The following is a 19,468-nucleotide window of genomic DNA, read 5'->3' as shown; positions in this document are numbered from 1 at the left end:
TTTAGAGGAAGTTATTTTACAGAACACCTAGAGGTTAGTGAAACAAACAAAATGTTGGGGTGGCATTTATGGTGAGAGAGACAGAAAAGCTAGTTAAATGTCAAGTTCTGAAGAACAGTCATACCAGACTCAAAATGTTCACTCTTTCTCTCTGTCTATTGATCTCCTGATTTGCATGTGTGTTTCAGATTCCCAGTATCTGCAAAATTTTGCATGTACCTGGAAGTTACTTTACCTAATAAAACAGCTATAAATACTGATTTAGCCAACAGTCGTTTATATTGGATTTGGATTTGTGAACTTGATTGCCTTAAAACGCAAACAAATCCAATCTTAAACCACACTAAAAGTCGTTCAGTTGGAATATGCTAGAATCACTGAATCCCTAAAGTGTGGAAACAAGCCCTTGGACCCAACAAGTCCACATCGACCACCTGAAGAGTATCCCACCCAAACCCATTCCTGGATCCTATTACACTACATTTACCCCTGCCTAATACACCTATCTTACACATTACTGAACACAATGGGCAATTCAGCATGGCCAATTCACCCAATCTGCATATCTTTGAATTGTGGGAGGAAACCAGAGCACCCGAAGAAACCTACACAGACAGGGGTAGAATGTGCAAACTCCACACAAACAGTTGTCCAAGGATGGAATCGAACCCAGGTCCCAGGCACCGTGAGGCAGCAGTGCGAACAACTGAGCCACATGGAGTCACATTTAGTCTGTAGCTCTGGTTTGGCCTTAAATTGCTACTGTAAGTAATTACCTGTTTACCTGAAAGCAGTATTAAAACACTCTTTACAGGCACAACTTGTATATAATGAGTCTTTAAAAAGTGGATTAAGAACTGTGGACACATAGATTTATAAAGTGATATTTCAAATAAAAAAGTTAGGGAACCATGGTTCTAGACATTTTCCTCACATGGAGTTGATGTCAAAACCAGTGCTGACAGAGAGCAGAGATGCATTAAGAAATAAACCTGCTCTATAATCAGGATTAGCTTTTGGTAGAATTTTCTACTTGAATGCGCTGGTTTCCCTTCTTGATAATCAATCTAGATCAGTTCACTATTACTATTTTAAAATACCCACTGATAAATGTTCCTTCAAATTTCAGATTTTTTTCAGCAAAGGCCTTTTGGAAAAAGAGAGACCAATTTTATGGTGCTTGAAAGGGAGTGTTTCAAAGAAAAGCAAAGATGACATTTTGAAAATGTTTAACAACAGGATATTTAAAGCTGGAAGTTTTGTATCATCATTTGTACATCACTTAATTGAAAAGGGAGGCACTGTGTTTTTTACAAAGACAGATTTAAGTATGAAGTAGGTTGTTGAACCTTCTTCTGTTATAGTTGAGACAAAGGTCTTTACAACTGATGTTAAGTCAGAACAGAGCAAAAAGTGTGCTTTATTTCACAGAATGCAGGAACATTAAATAGAGAAAATGATTCAGACCGTACTTAAGAACTAACAGCTATGAAAGCTGGATTGACCATGACAATGATATTCTTCTGTAAGTTTCACTGTGTAAAGTTAAGAGCAAACAATATGTTAGAAAGGAGGGTGTATATGTGGCCTTCAGCTTGGAATAGACAGTTGGATTAATGCTGTAAATTGGCTAAAGTTTATTTTAGGAGTAAGGGATGAGATAAGAAAAGAAGTCTTATGACAACAGACAATAGGTGCAGGAGTAGGCCATTCGGCCCTTCGAGCCAGTATCACCATTCATTATGATCATGGCTTTTCTCTAATATGTTGAAAGGCATAGCTGTACCTTGAAAAGGTGGAAGAGAACGGTGGCAGGAAGAACACAAATGCCCCTTGTACTGGAGATAAACCTTTGCTTTTGACACTTTACCATCCTATAAGAAAACCTAAATCCAACCTTGAAAGCAATAAAGAAGAGGAGATTTGGAATTGCTTCAGAGCAGATGAGAAAGAGAGCTCGTGTGAATGGATCTATGTCTATCTTAGTTTGCAAAGCCACAGAGGGATAAGACACCAACGAGAGTGCGCGTGGAGAACATCAACTTCTGCTAGTCAACGGTCCTGTCCGACCTGGATCACTACTCCCAGACTTTTGCTCTGCAACCGTTGTATCTCCAAACTCTGATCAAACAAAATGTGTCTATCCATATTGGTTGCAGTTGATCTGTATTATAAAGAAGAAACGGTGGGCAGCACAGTGGTTAGCACTGTTGCCTCACAGCGTCAGAGACCCGGGTTCAATTCCCAACTCAGGCGACTGACTGTGTGGAGTTTGCACATTCTCCCGTGACTGCGTGGGTTTCCTCCGGGTGCTCTGGTTTCCTCCCACAGTCCAAAGATGTGCAGGTTAGGTGAATTGGCTATGCTAAATTGCCCGTAGTGTTAGGTGAAGGGGTGAAATGTAGGGGAATGGGTCTGGGTGGGTTGCTCTTCGCCAGGTCGGTGTGGACTTGTTGAGCCGAAGGGCCTGTTTCCACACTGTAAGTAATCTAATCTAGTAATCTAATAAACGCAACGTATAAACTCCAGATTCACCACTGAACTGTTGGCCTATCTTGTCTTCTGTAGTGAGTAAAGAAAATGGAATTAGATTGGAATAATCTTCTGAGAATAAATATAAACATTTTAGAGCATGCCAAGAGTTAGTTTGGCAGCACCTCACACAAGGCAACAACAGTTCTAATGACAGAACAAATGGCACCAAGTGAGTAACCTGCTGAAATCACTGACCAAGTCGGCGGAAACATTCCCAGGACAGCACAGAAGTCACATCGGAATATTATTCAAATTCAGCTCTCTTAATCAATATTAATGCTCTAACATTTCACTCACTGGGTTAAGACATCAAATATAAGTTGGGGGTGAGAATGGGGTGGGGGGGGGGGGGGGGGGGGGGGGGTGGGGGTTCAGTGGAGACCAGAAAGCAGTTGGAAAATATGCAAGGTTGGATCGGTCTTGCAGTTGTTAATAGTATTTCAAACTTCCATTTAATGTCAACAAAAAGAAATTGAGATTTACATAAACCTTCTGATTACTCAAAAGTTTTTAAATAATAAAATCATAATTTGAATAAAAAATTCAGAAAAGCAGCTATGGTTACTACATTTGACAGAAAAGTAAACTCCTCCCCCCTGTTTTTGTATTGGTTTCCAGCACATTCTATGGCAGTCTATAAGACCATAAGACACAAAGGAGTGGAACTAAGGCTATATGGCCGATCAAATCCACTCTGCCATTCAATCATGGCCCCCTCTAATTCTAAGGCTATGCCCACGAGTCCTAGTATCCCCGCCTGACAGAAACAATTTCCCAGCATCCACCCTTTCTAAGCCATGCAATATCTTGTAAGTTTCTATTAGATCTCCCCTCAACCTTCTAAACTCTAATGAATACATTAGAGAACAAGTCAACCTTTACAGAATCCTGGACTAGCACTCCCAGATCGCTTTGTATGTATTTTCTCACCGTTTAGAAAGTAGTCCATGCCCGAATTCTTTTTTCCAAAGTGCAAGACTTCACATTTGCCCACGTTCCTAATCCACTCTCCTAAACTGTCTAAACCTTTCTGCAGCCTCCCCACCTCATCAGAACTACCTGCCTGTTTGCCTAACTTCATATCATCGGCGAACTTCGCCAGAATGCCCCCAGTCCCTTCATCCTGATCATTAATAATATAAAGTGAACAGCTGCAGCCCAACACTGAACCCTGCGGGACACCACTTGTCACAAGCTACCATTCTGAAGATCCTTTTATCCCACCTCTCTGACTTCTGTCAGACAGCCAATCCATGCCAGTAGCTCACCTCAAACACCATGGGCCCTCACCTTACTCAGCAGCCTCCTGTGAGGCACCTTATCAAAGGCCTTTTGGAAGTCTCGGTAGATAACATCAACTGGTCTTAGTCAATATTCCCTGGTCTAACCTACTTGTTACCTCTTCAACAAATTCTAACAGGTTTGTCAGGCATGACCTCCCCATATTAGATCCATGCTGACTTGTTCTAATCTGGCCCAGCACTTCCAACAATTTAGAAGTCTCATCCTTAATGATGGCCTATAATTTTCCATCTTTTGCTTTGATCCTTTCTTGAACAAGGGGGTTACAACAGCAATCTTCCAATTGTCTAGGACTTTCCCAGACTCCAGGAATTTTTGAAAGATCAATCGTAGATTACCATAATTTGAAAGATTAATTAGATACAGGGCTTTATGACATAATAAAGTGCCAAGTGTATTCAAATGTCAAAATGAAAAAAGGGTAGAGAGTCAAAAGCAATGTGACTGAGGATTGTTGCACCTACCAGCACACACTTCCATCACATTCTTCAAGGGCCCTTTGGTGTATAGTAACCCAACAAGAATACCAGAAAGATGGCCAACAAAAGATGACCTAGAAGAAAATAAAATTCTTAACAAGTGCCTGCTTAAAAGTGATACTGATTGAACACAGAATACACAATTAATATTGTGGCAATTTCAAATAAGAGCTTGGTTTTCTGAAATTGTGTTTTTGGTGAAATTTAGGAAGGTATAGCTAAATCAATAATTGTTTAAAATGAATAGAAAAGGTATTCCTAAAAATTCTGATTTAAATCAAAAGAAAATATTTACTTTCTCTGACAGCAACTCCTTAAATGAACTGCAACTAGGACTGGCCTGTCAGTAACACAGACAGACAGCAGCCACAAAACCGCCAAACACATACCATTTTGAAACTAAAATCCAGGCATCTTTGACACCACAATTTATTCCATTACAGATCATGACTGGATACAAGTATAGGGTAAATGTGGGCGAATGTAATTACACCAGGATTGGACAGAAGACTTTGCCTGAAATTGTGTTTTTTTTGCTAAATTCAGAACACAATAGCAATAATGCTGAGAAAAGACATATTTTTGAAGCTTTACACCTTGCACTCATCAGGACATTTGCAACAATACCAATATAAAGCTGAACAAAATTGTTATATCAAATGGGAAGAGCATATTGATTGCATGTGTATGGATTGGTCAGGGCATTGCCATAGAAAATGCACCAGTTAACTAACAACTGACAGTTAACTAACAACTGACAGTTAACTGTCAGTTGTTAGTTAACTGTCAGTTGTTAGTTAACTAAGTGCCAAGTTTTGTTTAAATTAAACCAGACAGGTCAACTCTGATTGCCATGAAATGAACCAAAGAATGACTGTCACCTATTTTGTTACATTTAAACAGATGCAATGCAAATAATCTTAAATTGTTAGTTCGCACAATTCTCTGCACACTCAGGATTATTTAACATATGCTGTTCAAGCACCAAAATCACATCTAATGTTGTCCACTGCCTTGAGTTTTTCAAACAATTATTGTCTGTTATTGTCAGTTCCTTATTCTGAACAGATGAAGGGATGTTCTATGTCAATCTCCTGTGTTTGCACCATATATGCATTATTTTACCCAACTAATTACCCCATGTCGTCTTGAATGCCTCATTTTTTAAGTGGATCCCTGAAGGCAATATCTTGACTAGACTCAACTTGGAGAAAGTGAGGACTGCAGATGCTGGAGGTCAGAGCTGAAAAGTGTGTTGCTGGAAAAGCGCAGCAGGTCAGGCAGCATCCAAGGAGCAGGAGAACCGACGTTTCGGGCATAAGCCCTTCTTCAGGAATGAGGGCTAGAGTCAACTTGCCCAATATAGAAACAAATTGAAATGAAGTTTGTTAATGGCCAGTTATCACCTAACTGGTGTGTTTTACATGACTGCCTCAGTCAGTAAGAGTTCACTTGCTGACAAATCAACACTTTTTTCTCATATGTATACACATTTTGGTCACCTTCATATTGCTATTCTTGAAAATATCCTGAAGAGTATAACATTTTTAAAAACTGACAAATGTGCCTCTTTTTCAGCAATTCTCATGTTCCATGCTACTGAATGACAACATTAATAGCTTCTTGATTCTCCTGTTACGGATCAGACATTAATCAGATTACTTGAGCAAAGTACCAGAGAATAACCAACACTTATGCAGCTTTCCCAGCATAAGAATGGCTTGCAAACAACAATAGCAGAAAGAGATCACAGAGATGTAGGAGCAGAAGCAGGCCATTCAGCACACTGAGTCTGCTCCGCTATTCAATGAGATTATAGCTGATTGAATGATTCTCCCAACATTGCTTTCCCTTTTCCCTAAAGCCCTCAATTGTCTTACTGATTATTGATCTGTCTATGTCAGTCTTGGATATACTGAATAACCCAGTCTCAACAGTCCTCAAAGTGAAAGAATTCCACAGATTCACAAGATGCTGCTCTGTTACTCTGACACCATTTTTAAAGACTGTCTCGTTGTACATTAATAGATCCAAAATAGCCTGATCCTGGGTTGAAACCACAACACAGATTCCCAAATACAGTCTGTGAACTCCTCCTTATGGTTGGCTGTGCCAATTTTGACTAACCCAATTGACATGAAGATTATGAAGTCACCCAGAATTAATGTACAAAAGAAGAACAAAAGAACCTTATAGCACTACGGCCCTCCACGCCTGCTCCGATCCAGATCCTCACAGGAACAGGCCCTACGGCCCTCCACGCCTGCTCCGATCCAGATCCTCACAGGAACAGGCCCTACGGCCCTCCACGCCTGCTCCGATCCAGATCCTCACAGGAACAGGCCCTACGGCCCTCCACGCCTGCTCCGATCCAGATCCTCACAGGAACAGGCCCTACGGCCCTGCACGCCTGCTCCGATCCAGATCCTCACAGGAACAGGCCCTACGGCCCTGCACGCCTGCTCCGATCCAGATCCTCACAGGAACAGGCCCTACGGCCCTGCACGCCTGCTCCGATCCAGATCCTCACAGGAACAGGCCCTACGGCCCTGCACGCCTGCTCCGATCCAGATCCTCACAGGAACAGGCCCTACGGCCCTGCACGCCTGCTCCGATCCAGATCCTCACAGGAACAGGCCCTACGGCCCTGCACGCCTGCTCCGATCCAGATCCTCACAGGAACAGGCCCTACGGCCCTGCACGCCTGCTCCGATCCAGATCCTCACAGGAACAGACCCGACGGCCCTCCACGCCTGCTCCGATCCAGATCCTCACAGGAACAGGCCCGACGGCCCTCCACGCCTGCTCCGATCCAGATCCTCACAGGAACAGGCCCTACGGCCCTGCACGCCTGCTCCGATCCAGATCCTCACAGGAACAGGCCCTACGGCCCTGCACGCCTGCTCCGATCCAGATCCTCACAGGAACAGGCCCGACGGCCCTCCACGCCTGCTCCAATCCAGATCCTCACAGGAACAGGCCCGACGGCCCTCCACGCCTGCTCCGATCCAGATCCTCACAGGAACAGGCCCAACAGCCCTCCACGCCTGCTCCGATCCAGATCCTCTATCTAAATCTGCTGCCTATTTTCTAAGGGTTTGTATCCGTCTGCTTCTTGCACATTCATGTATCTGTCACATTCAGGTATATCTTAAATGACGCTATCGTCTTCACCGCTACTACCTCCGTTGACAACACATTTCAGGCACCCACCACCCTCTGTGTAAAGAACTTTCCACCAATATCTCCCTGAAACCTTCCCCCTCTGACCTTGAACCCGTGACCCCTAGGGATGGAGTCCACCACTCTGGGAAAAAGCTTCTTGCTATCCACCCTAACTATACCTCAATCAGGTCTCCCCTCAACCTCCGTCTTTCTAATGAAAATAATCCTAATCTTCTCAACCTCTCTTTGTAGCTAGTGCCCTCCATACCAGCAACATCCTGGTGAGCCTCCTCTGCACCTTCTCCAAAGCATCCACATCCTTTTGGTAATGTGGCAACCAGAACTGTACACAGAATTCTAAATGTGGCCGAACCAAAGTCCTATACAACTGTAACATGACCTGCCAACCCTTGTACTCAATACCCTGTCCGATGAAGGAAAGCATGCCGTATGCCTTCTTGACCACTCTACTGACCTGTGTTGCCACCTTCAGGGAACAATGGACCTGAACATCCAGATCTCTCTGTACATCAATTTTCCCCAGGACTTTTCCATTTACTGACTAGTTCGCTCTTGAATTGGATCTTCCAAAATGCATTACCTCACATTTGCCCGGATTGAACTCCATCTGCCATTTCTCTACCCAACTCTCCAATCTATCTACATTCTGCTGTGTTCTCTGACAGTCCCCTTCACTATCATTATCTGACACTCAGTGTCACCTGCAAACTTGTTAATCCGACCACCTATACCGTCCTCCAGATCATTTATATATATCACAAACAAGAGTGGTCCCAGCACAGTTCCCTGTGGGACACCACTGGTCACAGAAACTCCCTTCCACTACCACTCTGTCTCTTGTTGCCCAGCCAGTTCTCTATCCATCTAGCGAGCACACCCTGGACCCCATGCAACCTCACCTTCTCCATCAGCCTACCATGGGGAACCTTAGCAAACACCTTACTGAAGTCCATGTATATGACATCTACAGACTTTCTCTCAATTGACTTTGTCACAGCACAGAAACAGACCCTTCGGTCCAACCTGTCCATGCCGACCAGATATCCCAACCCAATCTAGTCCCATCTGCGAGCGCCCGGCCCATATCCCTCCAAACCCTTCCTATTCATATACCCATCCAGGTGCCTTTCACCACATCCTCTGGCAGCTCATTCCATACATGTAGCACCCTCTGAATAAGTTAGCCCTTAGGTCTCTTATATTTTTCCCCTCTCACAGTAAACCTATGCCCTCTAGTTCTGGACTCCCCCACCCCAGGGAAGAGACTTTGTCTATTTATCCTATCCATGTCCCTCATGATTTTATAAGTCTCTATAAGGTCACCCCTCAGCCTCCGACACTCCAGGGAAAACAGTCCCAACCGATTCAAGCCCTCCAACCCTAGCAACATCCTTGTAAATCTTTTCTGAACCCTTCCAAGTTTCACGATATCAGAACTGCACGCAATATTCCAAACGTGGCCTAACCAATGTCCTGTACAGCAGCAACATGACCTCCCAACTCCTGTACGCAATGCTCTGACCAATAAAGGAAAGCATACCAAATGTCTTCTTTACTATCCCATCTACCTGTGACTCCACTTTCAAGGAGCTATGAATCTGCACTGCAAGGTCTCTTTGTTCAGCAACATTCCCTAGGACCTTACCATTAAGTGTACAAGTCCTGCTAAGATTTGCTTTCCCAAAATGCAGCACCTCGCATTTATCTGAATTAAACTTCATCTGCCACTTCTCAGCCCATTGGCCCATCTGATCAAGATCAAGTTCAGAATCACTGGGCTTTTAGCTCCCTGGCTTGTCCTTACCACCTTTCTGAAACAGTGGTACCACATTAGCCAATGTCCAGTCTTCCGGCACCTCACCTGTGACTATCAATCAATGATACAAATATCTCAGCAGGGGGCCCAGCAATCACTTCCCTAGCTTCCCACAAAGTTCTAGGGTACACTTGATCAGGTCCTGGGAATTTATCCACTTTTATGTGTTTCAAGACATCCAGCACTTCCTCCTCTGTAATCTGGACATTTTTCAAGATGTCACCATCTATTTCCCCACATTCTATAGCTCCTATGTCCTTTGCATCCGTGATTACTGTGGAAAAATATTTATTCAGTATCTCCATCTCCTGCGGTTCCACACAAAGGCCACCTTGCTCATCTTTGAGGGGCCCTACTCTCTCCTTAGTTACCCTTTTGCCCTTAATGTATTTGTAAAATCCCTTTGGATTCTCCTTAATCCAATTTTCCAAAGCTATCTCATGTCCCCTTTTTGCCCTCCTGGTTTCCCTCTTTAGTATACTCCTACTGCCTTTATACTGTAAGGATTCATTTGATCTATCCTGTCTATACCTGATATATGTCTCCTTCTTTCTCTTAACCAAACCCTCAATTTCTTTAGTCATCCAGCATTCCCTATACCTACCAGCCTTCCTTTTCACCCTGACAGGAATATACTTTCTCTGGATTCTTGTTATCTCATTTCTGAAGGCATCCCATTTTCCAGCCGTCCCTTTATTTGTGAACATCTGCCCACAATCAGCTTTTGAAAGTTCTTGCTTAATACAGTCAAAATTAGCCATCCTCCAATTCAGAACTTCAACTTTTAGATCTGATCTATCCTGTTCCCTCACTATTTTAAAACGAATAGAATTATGGTCGCTGGCCCCAAAGTGCTTCCCCACTGACACCTCAGACACCTGCCTTATTTCCCAAGAATGGGTCACGTTTTTCACCTTCTCTAGTGGGTACATCGACATACTGAATCAGAAAATTTTCTTGTACACACTTAACAAATTCTTCTCCATCTAAACACTATGGCAGTCCCAGTCAATATTTGGAAAGTTAAAATCCCTGACCATAACCACCCTATTATTCTTACAGATAACGGAGATCTACTTATTCAAAGAATTCTATTAAGTTGGTAAGACAATGACCTGCCCTGCACAAAACCATGCTGCCGATCACTGATAAGTCCATTTTCTTGCAGATGGGAATAGATTCTATCCTTCAGTATGTTTTCCGTCAGGCTCACCGGTCTATAATTACCTGGATTATCCCCGCTACCTTTCTTAAACAAGGGGACAACATTAGCAATTCTTCAGTGCCCTGGGACCTCACCCGTGTTCAAGGATGCTGCAAAGATATCTGTTAAAGCTCCAGCTATTTCCTCTCTTGCTTCCCTCAGTATCCTGGGATAGATCCCATCCAGACCTGGGGACTTGTCCAATTCAATGCCTTTTAGACTACCCAACACCTCTTCTCTCCGTACGCCAACTTGACCGAGAGTAACCAAACATCTATCCGTAACCTCAACAGCCCATGTCCCTCTCCTCGGTGAATACAGATACAAAGTACTCATTAAGAATCTCACCCATTTTCTGACGGATACCTTTCCTCCTTTGCCCTTGGAGAGTCAAGATGTACAGCACAGAAGCACACCCTTCTGTCCAACCCGTCCATGCCGACCAGATATCCCAACCCAATCTAGTCCCACCTGCCAACACTTGGCCCATGTCCCTCCAAACCCTTCCTATTCATATACCCATCCAAATGTCTTTTAAATGTTGCAATTGTACCAGCCTTCACCACATCCTCTGGCAGCTCATTCCATATGCCCTCTGTATGAAATAGTTGCCCCTTAGGTCTCTTTTATATATTTCCCTTCTCACCCTAAGGCCAATCCTTTCCCTAGTAACCCTCTTTCTCCACATAGATGGATAAAAGTTTTTGGGATTTTCCTTAATCCTATTCGCTAAAGATATTTCATGACCCTTTGAACCCTCTTAACAGCTCATTTCTGATTGGTCCTACTTTCCCAATATTCTTCCAAAGCTTCGTCTGTTTTCAGTTGCCCAGACCTTATGTATGCATCCTTTTTCCTCTTAGTTTGTCTCACAATTTCACCTGTCATACATGGTTCCCTAATCTTGCCATTTTTATCCCTCTTTTTCACAGGGATCTGTCCGTCCTGCACTCTAGTGAGCCTCTCTTTAAAAGCTTCCCACATACCGAATGTGAATTTCCCTTCAAACAGCTGCTCCCAATCCACATTCGCCAGCTCCTGCTGGGTTTCGCTATAGTTGGCCTTGCCCCAACTTAGCACTCTCCCTTTAGGACCACTCTCATCTTTGTCCACGAGTATTCTAAAACTTATGGAATTGTGATCGCTATTCCCAAAGTAATCCCCCCCAACTGAAACTTAAAACACCTGGCAGGGCTCATTTCCCAACACAGGTCCAGTCTGGCCCCTTCCTGAGTTGGACTATTTACATACTGTTCACCAAGACCCTCCTTGCAAACTCTACTCCATCTAAACATCTAGCACTAAGTGAATCCCAATCAATATTGGGAAAATTAACATGTCCCATCACCACCACCCTGTTGCTCCTACTTGCCTCATCTGGAGGCTCACTGATGATGTTACCGAGTATGGTGATGAAACGTCTGAAAACAAACCTTACAGCTCAGCGAGCAAACCTACATCCAGAACCTCAGCCTGAGCTACAATTCTTCTCAAAACACGCTAACATCTTTCCATAATCTGTTTACATATTTGTACCTCTATCTCACACTCACTGTTGGGCAGCCTGTACTACAGCCCCAACATTGTTACCGCACCCTTCCTATTTCTGAGCTCTGCCCATATTGCCTCACTGCTCGAATCGTCCACAGTGCCCTCCTTCAGTCCAGCTGTAATCTCCTCTGACGAGCAATGCAACTCCTCCACCCCTTTTACCTCCCTCTTTGTCCCTCCTGAAGCATGTATATCTTGGGATATCTTGTTGCAAACCATGCCCTTCCCTCAACCAAGTTTCAGTAGTAGCAGTAACATCATACTCCCAGCCCTCGGTACATCTGCCTTACCTACTACACTTCACACATTAAAACAAATGCACTTCAGACCACCAGTTCCCTCTGCATTCATTATCAGCTCCCAGCCTACTCTTCTCCTTAGTCATGCTGACATCATTATCTATTTCCTTACATGCTTTAGTTACTGCCTCCTCACTGCCCACTAACTTCCTCATTTGGTTCCCATCCTCCTGCCACATTCATTTACTGCCTTTGCTACATGCCTTTATTATCTCCTGATTTATTCTGGCCTACCTTATAGCTATTGTTAGGGGCCTACAGACTTTAGCAATAAAATGGTCAAAATTTCATTTGGCCTCCTCATTACCTGCTGCACTTGCATCGTAACTTTCTGCAATTCGTGTAGAAAATCCAGATCCCTCTGCACAAAAACAGTTTGAAGTTTCGCTCCATTTCAATAATAATATCTTTCTGACCAAAATGGATAATCTCACTTAATCCACTTTAAAACTCAACCTGCCAAAGTTTGGTCTTTTCACCTAACCTACCGATATCACCTTTGTTAATTTTTTTTACTTCTTCACTGCAATTTACTTGCCTACCTATTTTAGTAACATCCACAATTTGGCTTCTGTATATTTTATCCTCCATCCAAGTCATTAATATAGATTCTAAATAGTTGGGATCTAAGCACCAAACCCTGTAGGAGCCCATTAGTCACAGCTTGCCAACCCAAAAAAGACAAACTCAGCCCAACTTTCTGCTTTCTTTTGGTTAGCCAATCCTCTATTACCCTAACCTCAGTGTCACTGATGGATTGTCCTACAACCAGACCAATCCACCTGCCACTGCAGGCTGCACTTCATTAGAATCCAAAAGCATCAAACAGATCAGCATTAATTTCACATTTAATGTATTTTTCTTCAGCTTCCAGATGAAAGCAGCATTTGTGTATCCTCTGCTTCCCAAGACGCTCTATTATATTTTTCTTCAAAGCACCATGATTTAAAGTTTTATAAACACTGTTAATGTCTCTTTTCCTATCGTACTACTAACAATAGCTGAAAAAATACCATTTATTGCATTATTGCAATAATAGTTACACTAAATTGTTGGTACTTCACTATAATTGCAGAAAAATATTTTTAAAATTCTGGTTCCTGACAGTTTAAAGTCATTGAACAGCTATCAGTTTTCCAAGAATCATTTTGGGAGTCAAAACAAGATTTGTTTTAGGTGAATTACTGTGTGGTAGATTGCGTGCTCACTTACCCAGGAGCAATCAAATGAATTGCTATCAACTCAGCCCAGCATGCGTACTGTCCCTGCACTGGGAAGCCCAACACGTAACTGATGCTTCCAGGGTTGTAATGGTTGTTCACAACTTTCAGCGCAAATAAAACACCTGAAACACAAAATAAACAAACACGTTTCACATAAATCACCATACTTCCTATCGAGACCATACACATGCAATACAATTATTCCATGGATGTTGCAAGTACATGGGTCTAACTGCTAGACGCTTTGCTATAAAGAGTCTTCAGGAAGACAATCTGGATCAGTCTTGCTCTGCTTACATCTTGCCAAGATCATGTGAACAACCCAAGGTAACCCATTCCTTGAATTACCTCCTCTCCGTTGACGGGCCCCACGAAGTGTAACTGACCAGGTGATTTCAAACGGAGGAGTTGTGATTGCATTATAACGTTGTAGGTAAAGCTCGGAAATCTGAAAGATTCTACTTCCATTAAATTCATTTAACAAAGTGTGCAAAACAAAGCTGTTTTCTTGTAGGAATTTTAAAACAGCACACCTGATTAGATTCTCTACAGTGTGGAAACAGGCCCTTCATCCCAACAAGTCAACACCGACTCTCTGAAGAATAACCCACCCCCCATCCTACATTTACCCCTGACTAATGTATCTAGCACTATGGGCAATTTAGCATGGCCAATTCATCTGACCTGCACATCTTTGGATTGCGGGAGGAAACCGGAGCACCTGAAGGAAACCCACATAGAATGGGGAGAATGTGCAAACTCCACACAGACTGTTGCCTGAGGCAGGAATCGAACCTGGGTCCCTGGCACTGAGGCAGCACTGAGCCACCATGCTGCCTCCTTTCAGTCTCATACGTGATTGAATAGCAACTAGTTCACAGAACAGTACCATATAAGCCCTTCAGCCATCGATACTGTGCTAACGTTTTATCTGACTCTAAGATCAAGCTAACCTATATACCCTTCATTGTATTATCATCCATGTACCTATCCAAAAGTTCCTTAAACATCTGACTCTACCACCACTGCTGGCAATGCACTCCATGCACCCACCACTCTCTGTGTAAAGAGCCTATCTCCCCTAAACCTTCCTCTAATTACCTTAAATTATACCCCCTTGTAATAGACATTTCCACCCTGGGAAAATGTCTCTGTTATCCACTCTATTTATGCCTATCATCTTGTGCACGCCTATCATCTTGTGCACTTCTATCAAGTCACCTCTCACCCTTCTTCACTCCAATGAGAAAAGCCCTAGCTCCCTCAACCTTTCTTCATAGGAAATACCCTCCAGTACATGCAGCATCCCGATAAATCTCCTCTGCACCCTCTCTAAAGCTTCCACATCTTTTCTATAATAAGGTGACCAGAATTGAACCAATATATAGAGCTGCAACATAACTTCGCAGCCCTTAAGCTCAACCCCCCTGCTAATGAAAGCCAACGCACCATACACTTTCTTAACAATCCCATCAACTTGGGTGGTAACTTTGAGGGATCTATGGACATGGACCCCAAGATCCCTCTGTTCCTCCACACTGCCAAGAAACCTACCTTGAACCCTGTATTTTGCATTCAAATTTCACCTTCACACTTTTGACTTCACACTTTTCCAAGTTGAATTCCATCTGTCACTTCTTTGCTCAGCACTGCATCCTGTCAATGTCTATTGTAACCTACAACTGCCCTCTACACAATCCATAACTCCACCAACCTTCATGTCATCAGCAAATTTACTAACGACCCTTCCATTTCCTCATCCAAATCATTTATAAAAATCACAAGGAGCAGAAGCTCAAGAACAGATCCCTGCGGAATACCACTGATCACCGAGCTCCAGGCTGAATACTTTCCATCTACTACTGCCCTCTGTCTTCTATGGGCCAGCCAATTCTGTATCCGGACAGCCAAATTTCCAGTATCCCTTATCTCCTTATTTTCTGAATGAGACTACCATGGGGAACCTTATCAATCACCTTGCCAAACTCCATATACGCCACATCCACTACTATTCCCTGTGTACACAAGGTGGGCTGCCATCCTCAAACATGTCTTTCATTGCACTTTTAGCAGCAATGGAATGATTCTACCGGGGAGTAGGCTTCTCATGAGTGACCTGCCATTTCAGTGCATGAAGTGCATGATGTTTTGGTTCATCAGTTGTATCACTGCAAATGTAAACCTTTGACAGAAATCAAATCTTAAAAACTTCAGGGGAGATTGAGACACACAATTATAAACAATCTCCTCTTGGAACTGGCTTTAAATTTAACATAATGTAGTGTGAAAGGATGAAAGCCTTGTGTTGGCCAAGGTCCGATCTGGAATTAGTGCCACCAATTCTAATTCCAAAGTGGATACAAAAATTGCCAAAAACCAACCCAATTTTCACTAATGGGCTGAAATTTTTAAAAACTTCCAACCTACTGTCCATTCTTTAGAGATTTTTGCAAAGTTACAATGAAGACATTTACAATTTCTTCATATATTTCTTTTATTAACCTGGGGTGGGAATTATCATGTTTAGATATTGCCTGCCAGGAGTATCATTGTTTCCTCCTTGTTCTAAAAACTTTTAACATTAAAACTTAAGTTCATCTATTAGATTTACTTTTTTACTTTCCATTCTATCACTTTAATTTTTAATCATGATGAAGATGGATACAAAGTCACCGCTGACAATCACTTGCTCACCAGTATGAACGTCCATCTAGGAAATCTTGAGCCACTGGTCACAGATTCAGTGGATCCTTGCCTGGCTGATCAGCCCAACCCGAGAGCAGCATATCCAACCACACAGCTGGCAGGAGTTTGCACGAGGTGATCTCGAGATCACTAGCATGCCTTTCTTCAGGTCCTTTTCGGTATATCCAGTTGGTCCCAAAGAATGGTGTCCCGATATACAGGAGCTTCCTCAAGTGGTTACTCATACATTGATGTCTATGTTGCATTCAGGGAAGTCTTTGAAACACTTCAGTTGTTCTCTTCTCGCTATAGGGCCTTCGTGTTGAGCAATGCTGATTTACTTTGACAATTGGAACGCACTTCCAATACCCATTGATCAAATCCGGTATTCCCTATTTCTGTATTATCTGCTTAAATGGGTCTATTTTTTTTTAAACCATTTTCTGAATATGTTAATGGAATATTTTATTGACAGCCGTGATATCTATGGCGAGTTTCAACCCTACAATAATACTTTGTAGCCCTTAACACTTGTATTTTTTCCCTTTTTTGTTTTGAAGAGCTGTTGGCCAGAATTCCACAGTTCTTTCAATTTATACATATTTATGCTAACTTTAAGCTGCATTTTATCTCAATCGTTGATCTGTACTGCTGAGCTACACAAATGGAACTATTGGCTTTCAGGAGTATGTGTTGTTATTGAATTGTACCACACACTTCGTTGTCTATACATTTGCTGGTTAACAATTTAACTCAATTTTGCCTCATTCTTTCAAAGTCAGCCTTATATTTGAGGGAGAGGAGAGACGTGTTCCAAACTTAAATGTCAAATTGAACCACATCGAACTTACTGGGTTTCTGTTCTGTTTTTTGGGCTCGTTTTGAATTTCCAGCAGCCAGTGTTTTGCTTTTATCCAACCATTCTTTATTTCGAAAGATACTCATCTTTCAAGTTTGGTAAAGCAATTTTAATTTGTCAGTACTGAATGTAATTGACTAAATTCAGGGTTTTGTTAGATACAGGAGAAGTTTAAGGCTGCACACAAATGTGAATGGTGAATGTTATGTGAAATGACAGCTCACATTAATGAAGATAGTAGGAGTGAATGCTCTTACCTGAGAAACCAACTGCACATTGCGTTTTATATGAATGGTCTTCCATCAGTTCTTCAAGGAGTTTTTCCAGGACCAAGTAAACGACTCCAGTCAGAATAGAAAACACCGACAATATGTAGGCAAACCACCTGGTGCCAATCCTTGGCTCCAATTTAATCCCTTTGTACAACATAGACACCATGTTGAAATACAAGTGCCAGTCATCGGCATGGTGAAACGGTGAATAAAAGAGACGTTTCCAATCTTTTCTGTTCCAGGTTTCATGCACACTGATGCAAACATCCAATAATGGCTTAATTGGTGACAAGAAAAGATAGACATTCAGCGCCATTGTTATCAGCGTAACGGGTGGAATATTATCAAATCCAACTTGGATTATCTGGCTAAGTAACAGAAGCAGTCCCAGGTTCCCTCCTCGTTGTCTGAAACGCATGACTTCCACAATTAGGGATGAAATCAGAGTGGCAAAAGGTCCTTTTGGTTCATTAATATCTTATTGAGGACCAAAGTCTAAAACAACAAAAAAAAACTTGCAGTTATACAGCACACACATATTACTAAAATATTTATTTTTGTTGAACAGATTAATGAACACAATAAATTTCACTTTTACAATATTTTGATTAAAAAGAAACAAATGTGCTGCTCAATCGTTATGTGTCAATCTCTACCTAGTTTAATTTTACTACTGTGTTAAATGACAACAAACTTTCCTTACTGTTGGCTAACCACATCTATCTTTGTTACATAAGACCATTTTCATGGAGATGATATAAATTGCAAGGGGATGTTCATTGTTTTAAATCAAAAACTACACCGAGACTTCAGACGTATCGGCAAGGCTCAAAACAGTTCATACAATAACCCTGTTTACATTGTAACCATTAGCCGGCAACTTCAAAAAAAAGTGCTCCTAACTATACGTCACAAATTACCCTCCTCCTAGTTGGACATCAGGAAAATATTATCGTTATCCTAACGTCAGCTAAAAGGAATAATCTATCATAATGGTAAATAAATACTTCCACTGGCCAGACTTATTTGGAGGCATTAACAGAAAATGTTTCAACACTTTGCAGATGGGCAAAGATTCAGTGGGCTACTATATTTGCTTTTCAATATCTGAAACAGTGAACTAATAGTATTCAAGGTACAACTTCATATTAAGAACCAAATATAAAATTTGTCATGCAAGTTACTATTCGTTTTAGTTCTTGCAAGATAAATCAATGACATGTGACCGTTTTGTGACCCATCTCGAACTATGGAAGACATCTTAAGGGATGTCATGGAAATAAGTTACATAAACCCTGGGATCCTTCTGTGTGACATTTCTGCCACATCCAAGCAGATATCTGCAAATATTAAGTGCAAAGTATTCTATAATCAAAACTGAATGAAGATTTTGAACAGAGTTAAGAGTTTCTATTGATTCTTCGGTGTGTCATACTTACTGAGAATTTCAGTCAGAATCAGACAGTAATACCAAAGCAAAGTTTGGGAGAAGATTTGTAGGTCGGGTGCTCGTTGTTGTTGTGGTTCTGTTCGCCGAGCTGGGAATGTGTGTTACAGACGTTTCGTCCCCTGTCTGGGTGATATCCTCAGTGCTTGGGAGCCTCCTGTGAAGCACTTGTGATCTTTCCTCCAGCATTTGTAGTGGTTCGGATCTGCCGCTTCCGGTTGTCAGTTGCTGTCCGCTGCAGTGGTTGGTATATTGGGTTCAGGTCGATGTGTTTGTTAATTGAATCTGTGGATGAGCGCCATGCCTCGAGGAATTCCCTGTTGTGGTTCTGTTCGCCGAGCTGGGAATATGTGTTGCAGACGTTTCGTCCCCTGTCTAGGTGACATCATCAGTACGTGGTAGCCTAGAGGCATGGCACTCATCCACAGATTCAATCAATAAGCACATCGAAATGGACCCAATATACCAGCCACTGCAGCGGACAGCTGGAACTGACAACCGGAAGTGGCAGAGACAAACCACTATAAATGCCGGAGGAAAGATCACAAGCGCTTCACAGGAGGCTCCCAGGCACTGAGGATGTCACCTAGACAGGGGACGAAACATCTGC

The 19,468-nt window shown here is 42.4% G+C and overlaps 1 protein-coding gene across 2 annotated transcripts in view; it reads right to left on the bottom strand.

Moving 5' to 3' along the window:
* Positions 1–19,468, bottom strand: part of rhbdd1 (rhomboid domain containing 1) — an 80,012-nt gene that overhangs the window by 48,862 nt on the left and 11,682 nt on the right. For both annotated transcript variants that reach the window (XM_060833979.1, XM_060833978.1), the window contains exons 2-4: positions 17,397–17,906; positions 13,585–13,717; positions 4,302–4,390 (exon numbers count right to left, since the gene is read on the bottom strand). In XM_060833979.1, the coding sequence (XP_060689962.1) occupies positions 4,302–4,390; positions 13,585–13,717; positions 17,397–17,829 (655 nt within the window). In that variant the 5' untranslated portion in view covers positions 17,830–17,906. The remainder of the gene's footprint in view (positions 1–4,301; positions 4,391–13,584; positions 13,718–17,396; positions 17,907–19,468) is intronic.

Source organism: Hemiscyllium ocellatum, chromosome 13 (assembly GCF_020745735.1).
Source record: "Hemiscyllium ocellatum isolate sHemOce1 chromosome 13, sHemOce1.pat.X.cur, whole genome shotgun sequence".
Lineage (NCBI taxonomy): Eukaryota > Metazoa > Chordata > Chondrichthyes > Orectolobiformes > Hemiscylliidae > Hemiscyllium > Hemiscyllium ocellatum.
Note: the sequence above shows the minus strand (reverse complement) of the source record. Positions and strands in the feature narration are given on the sequence as shown.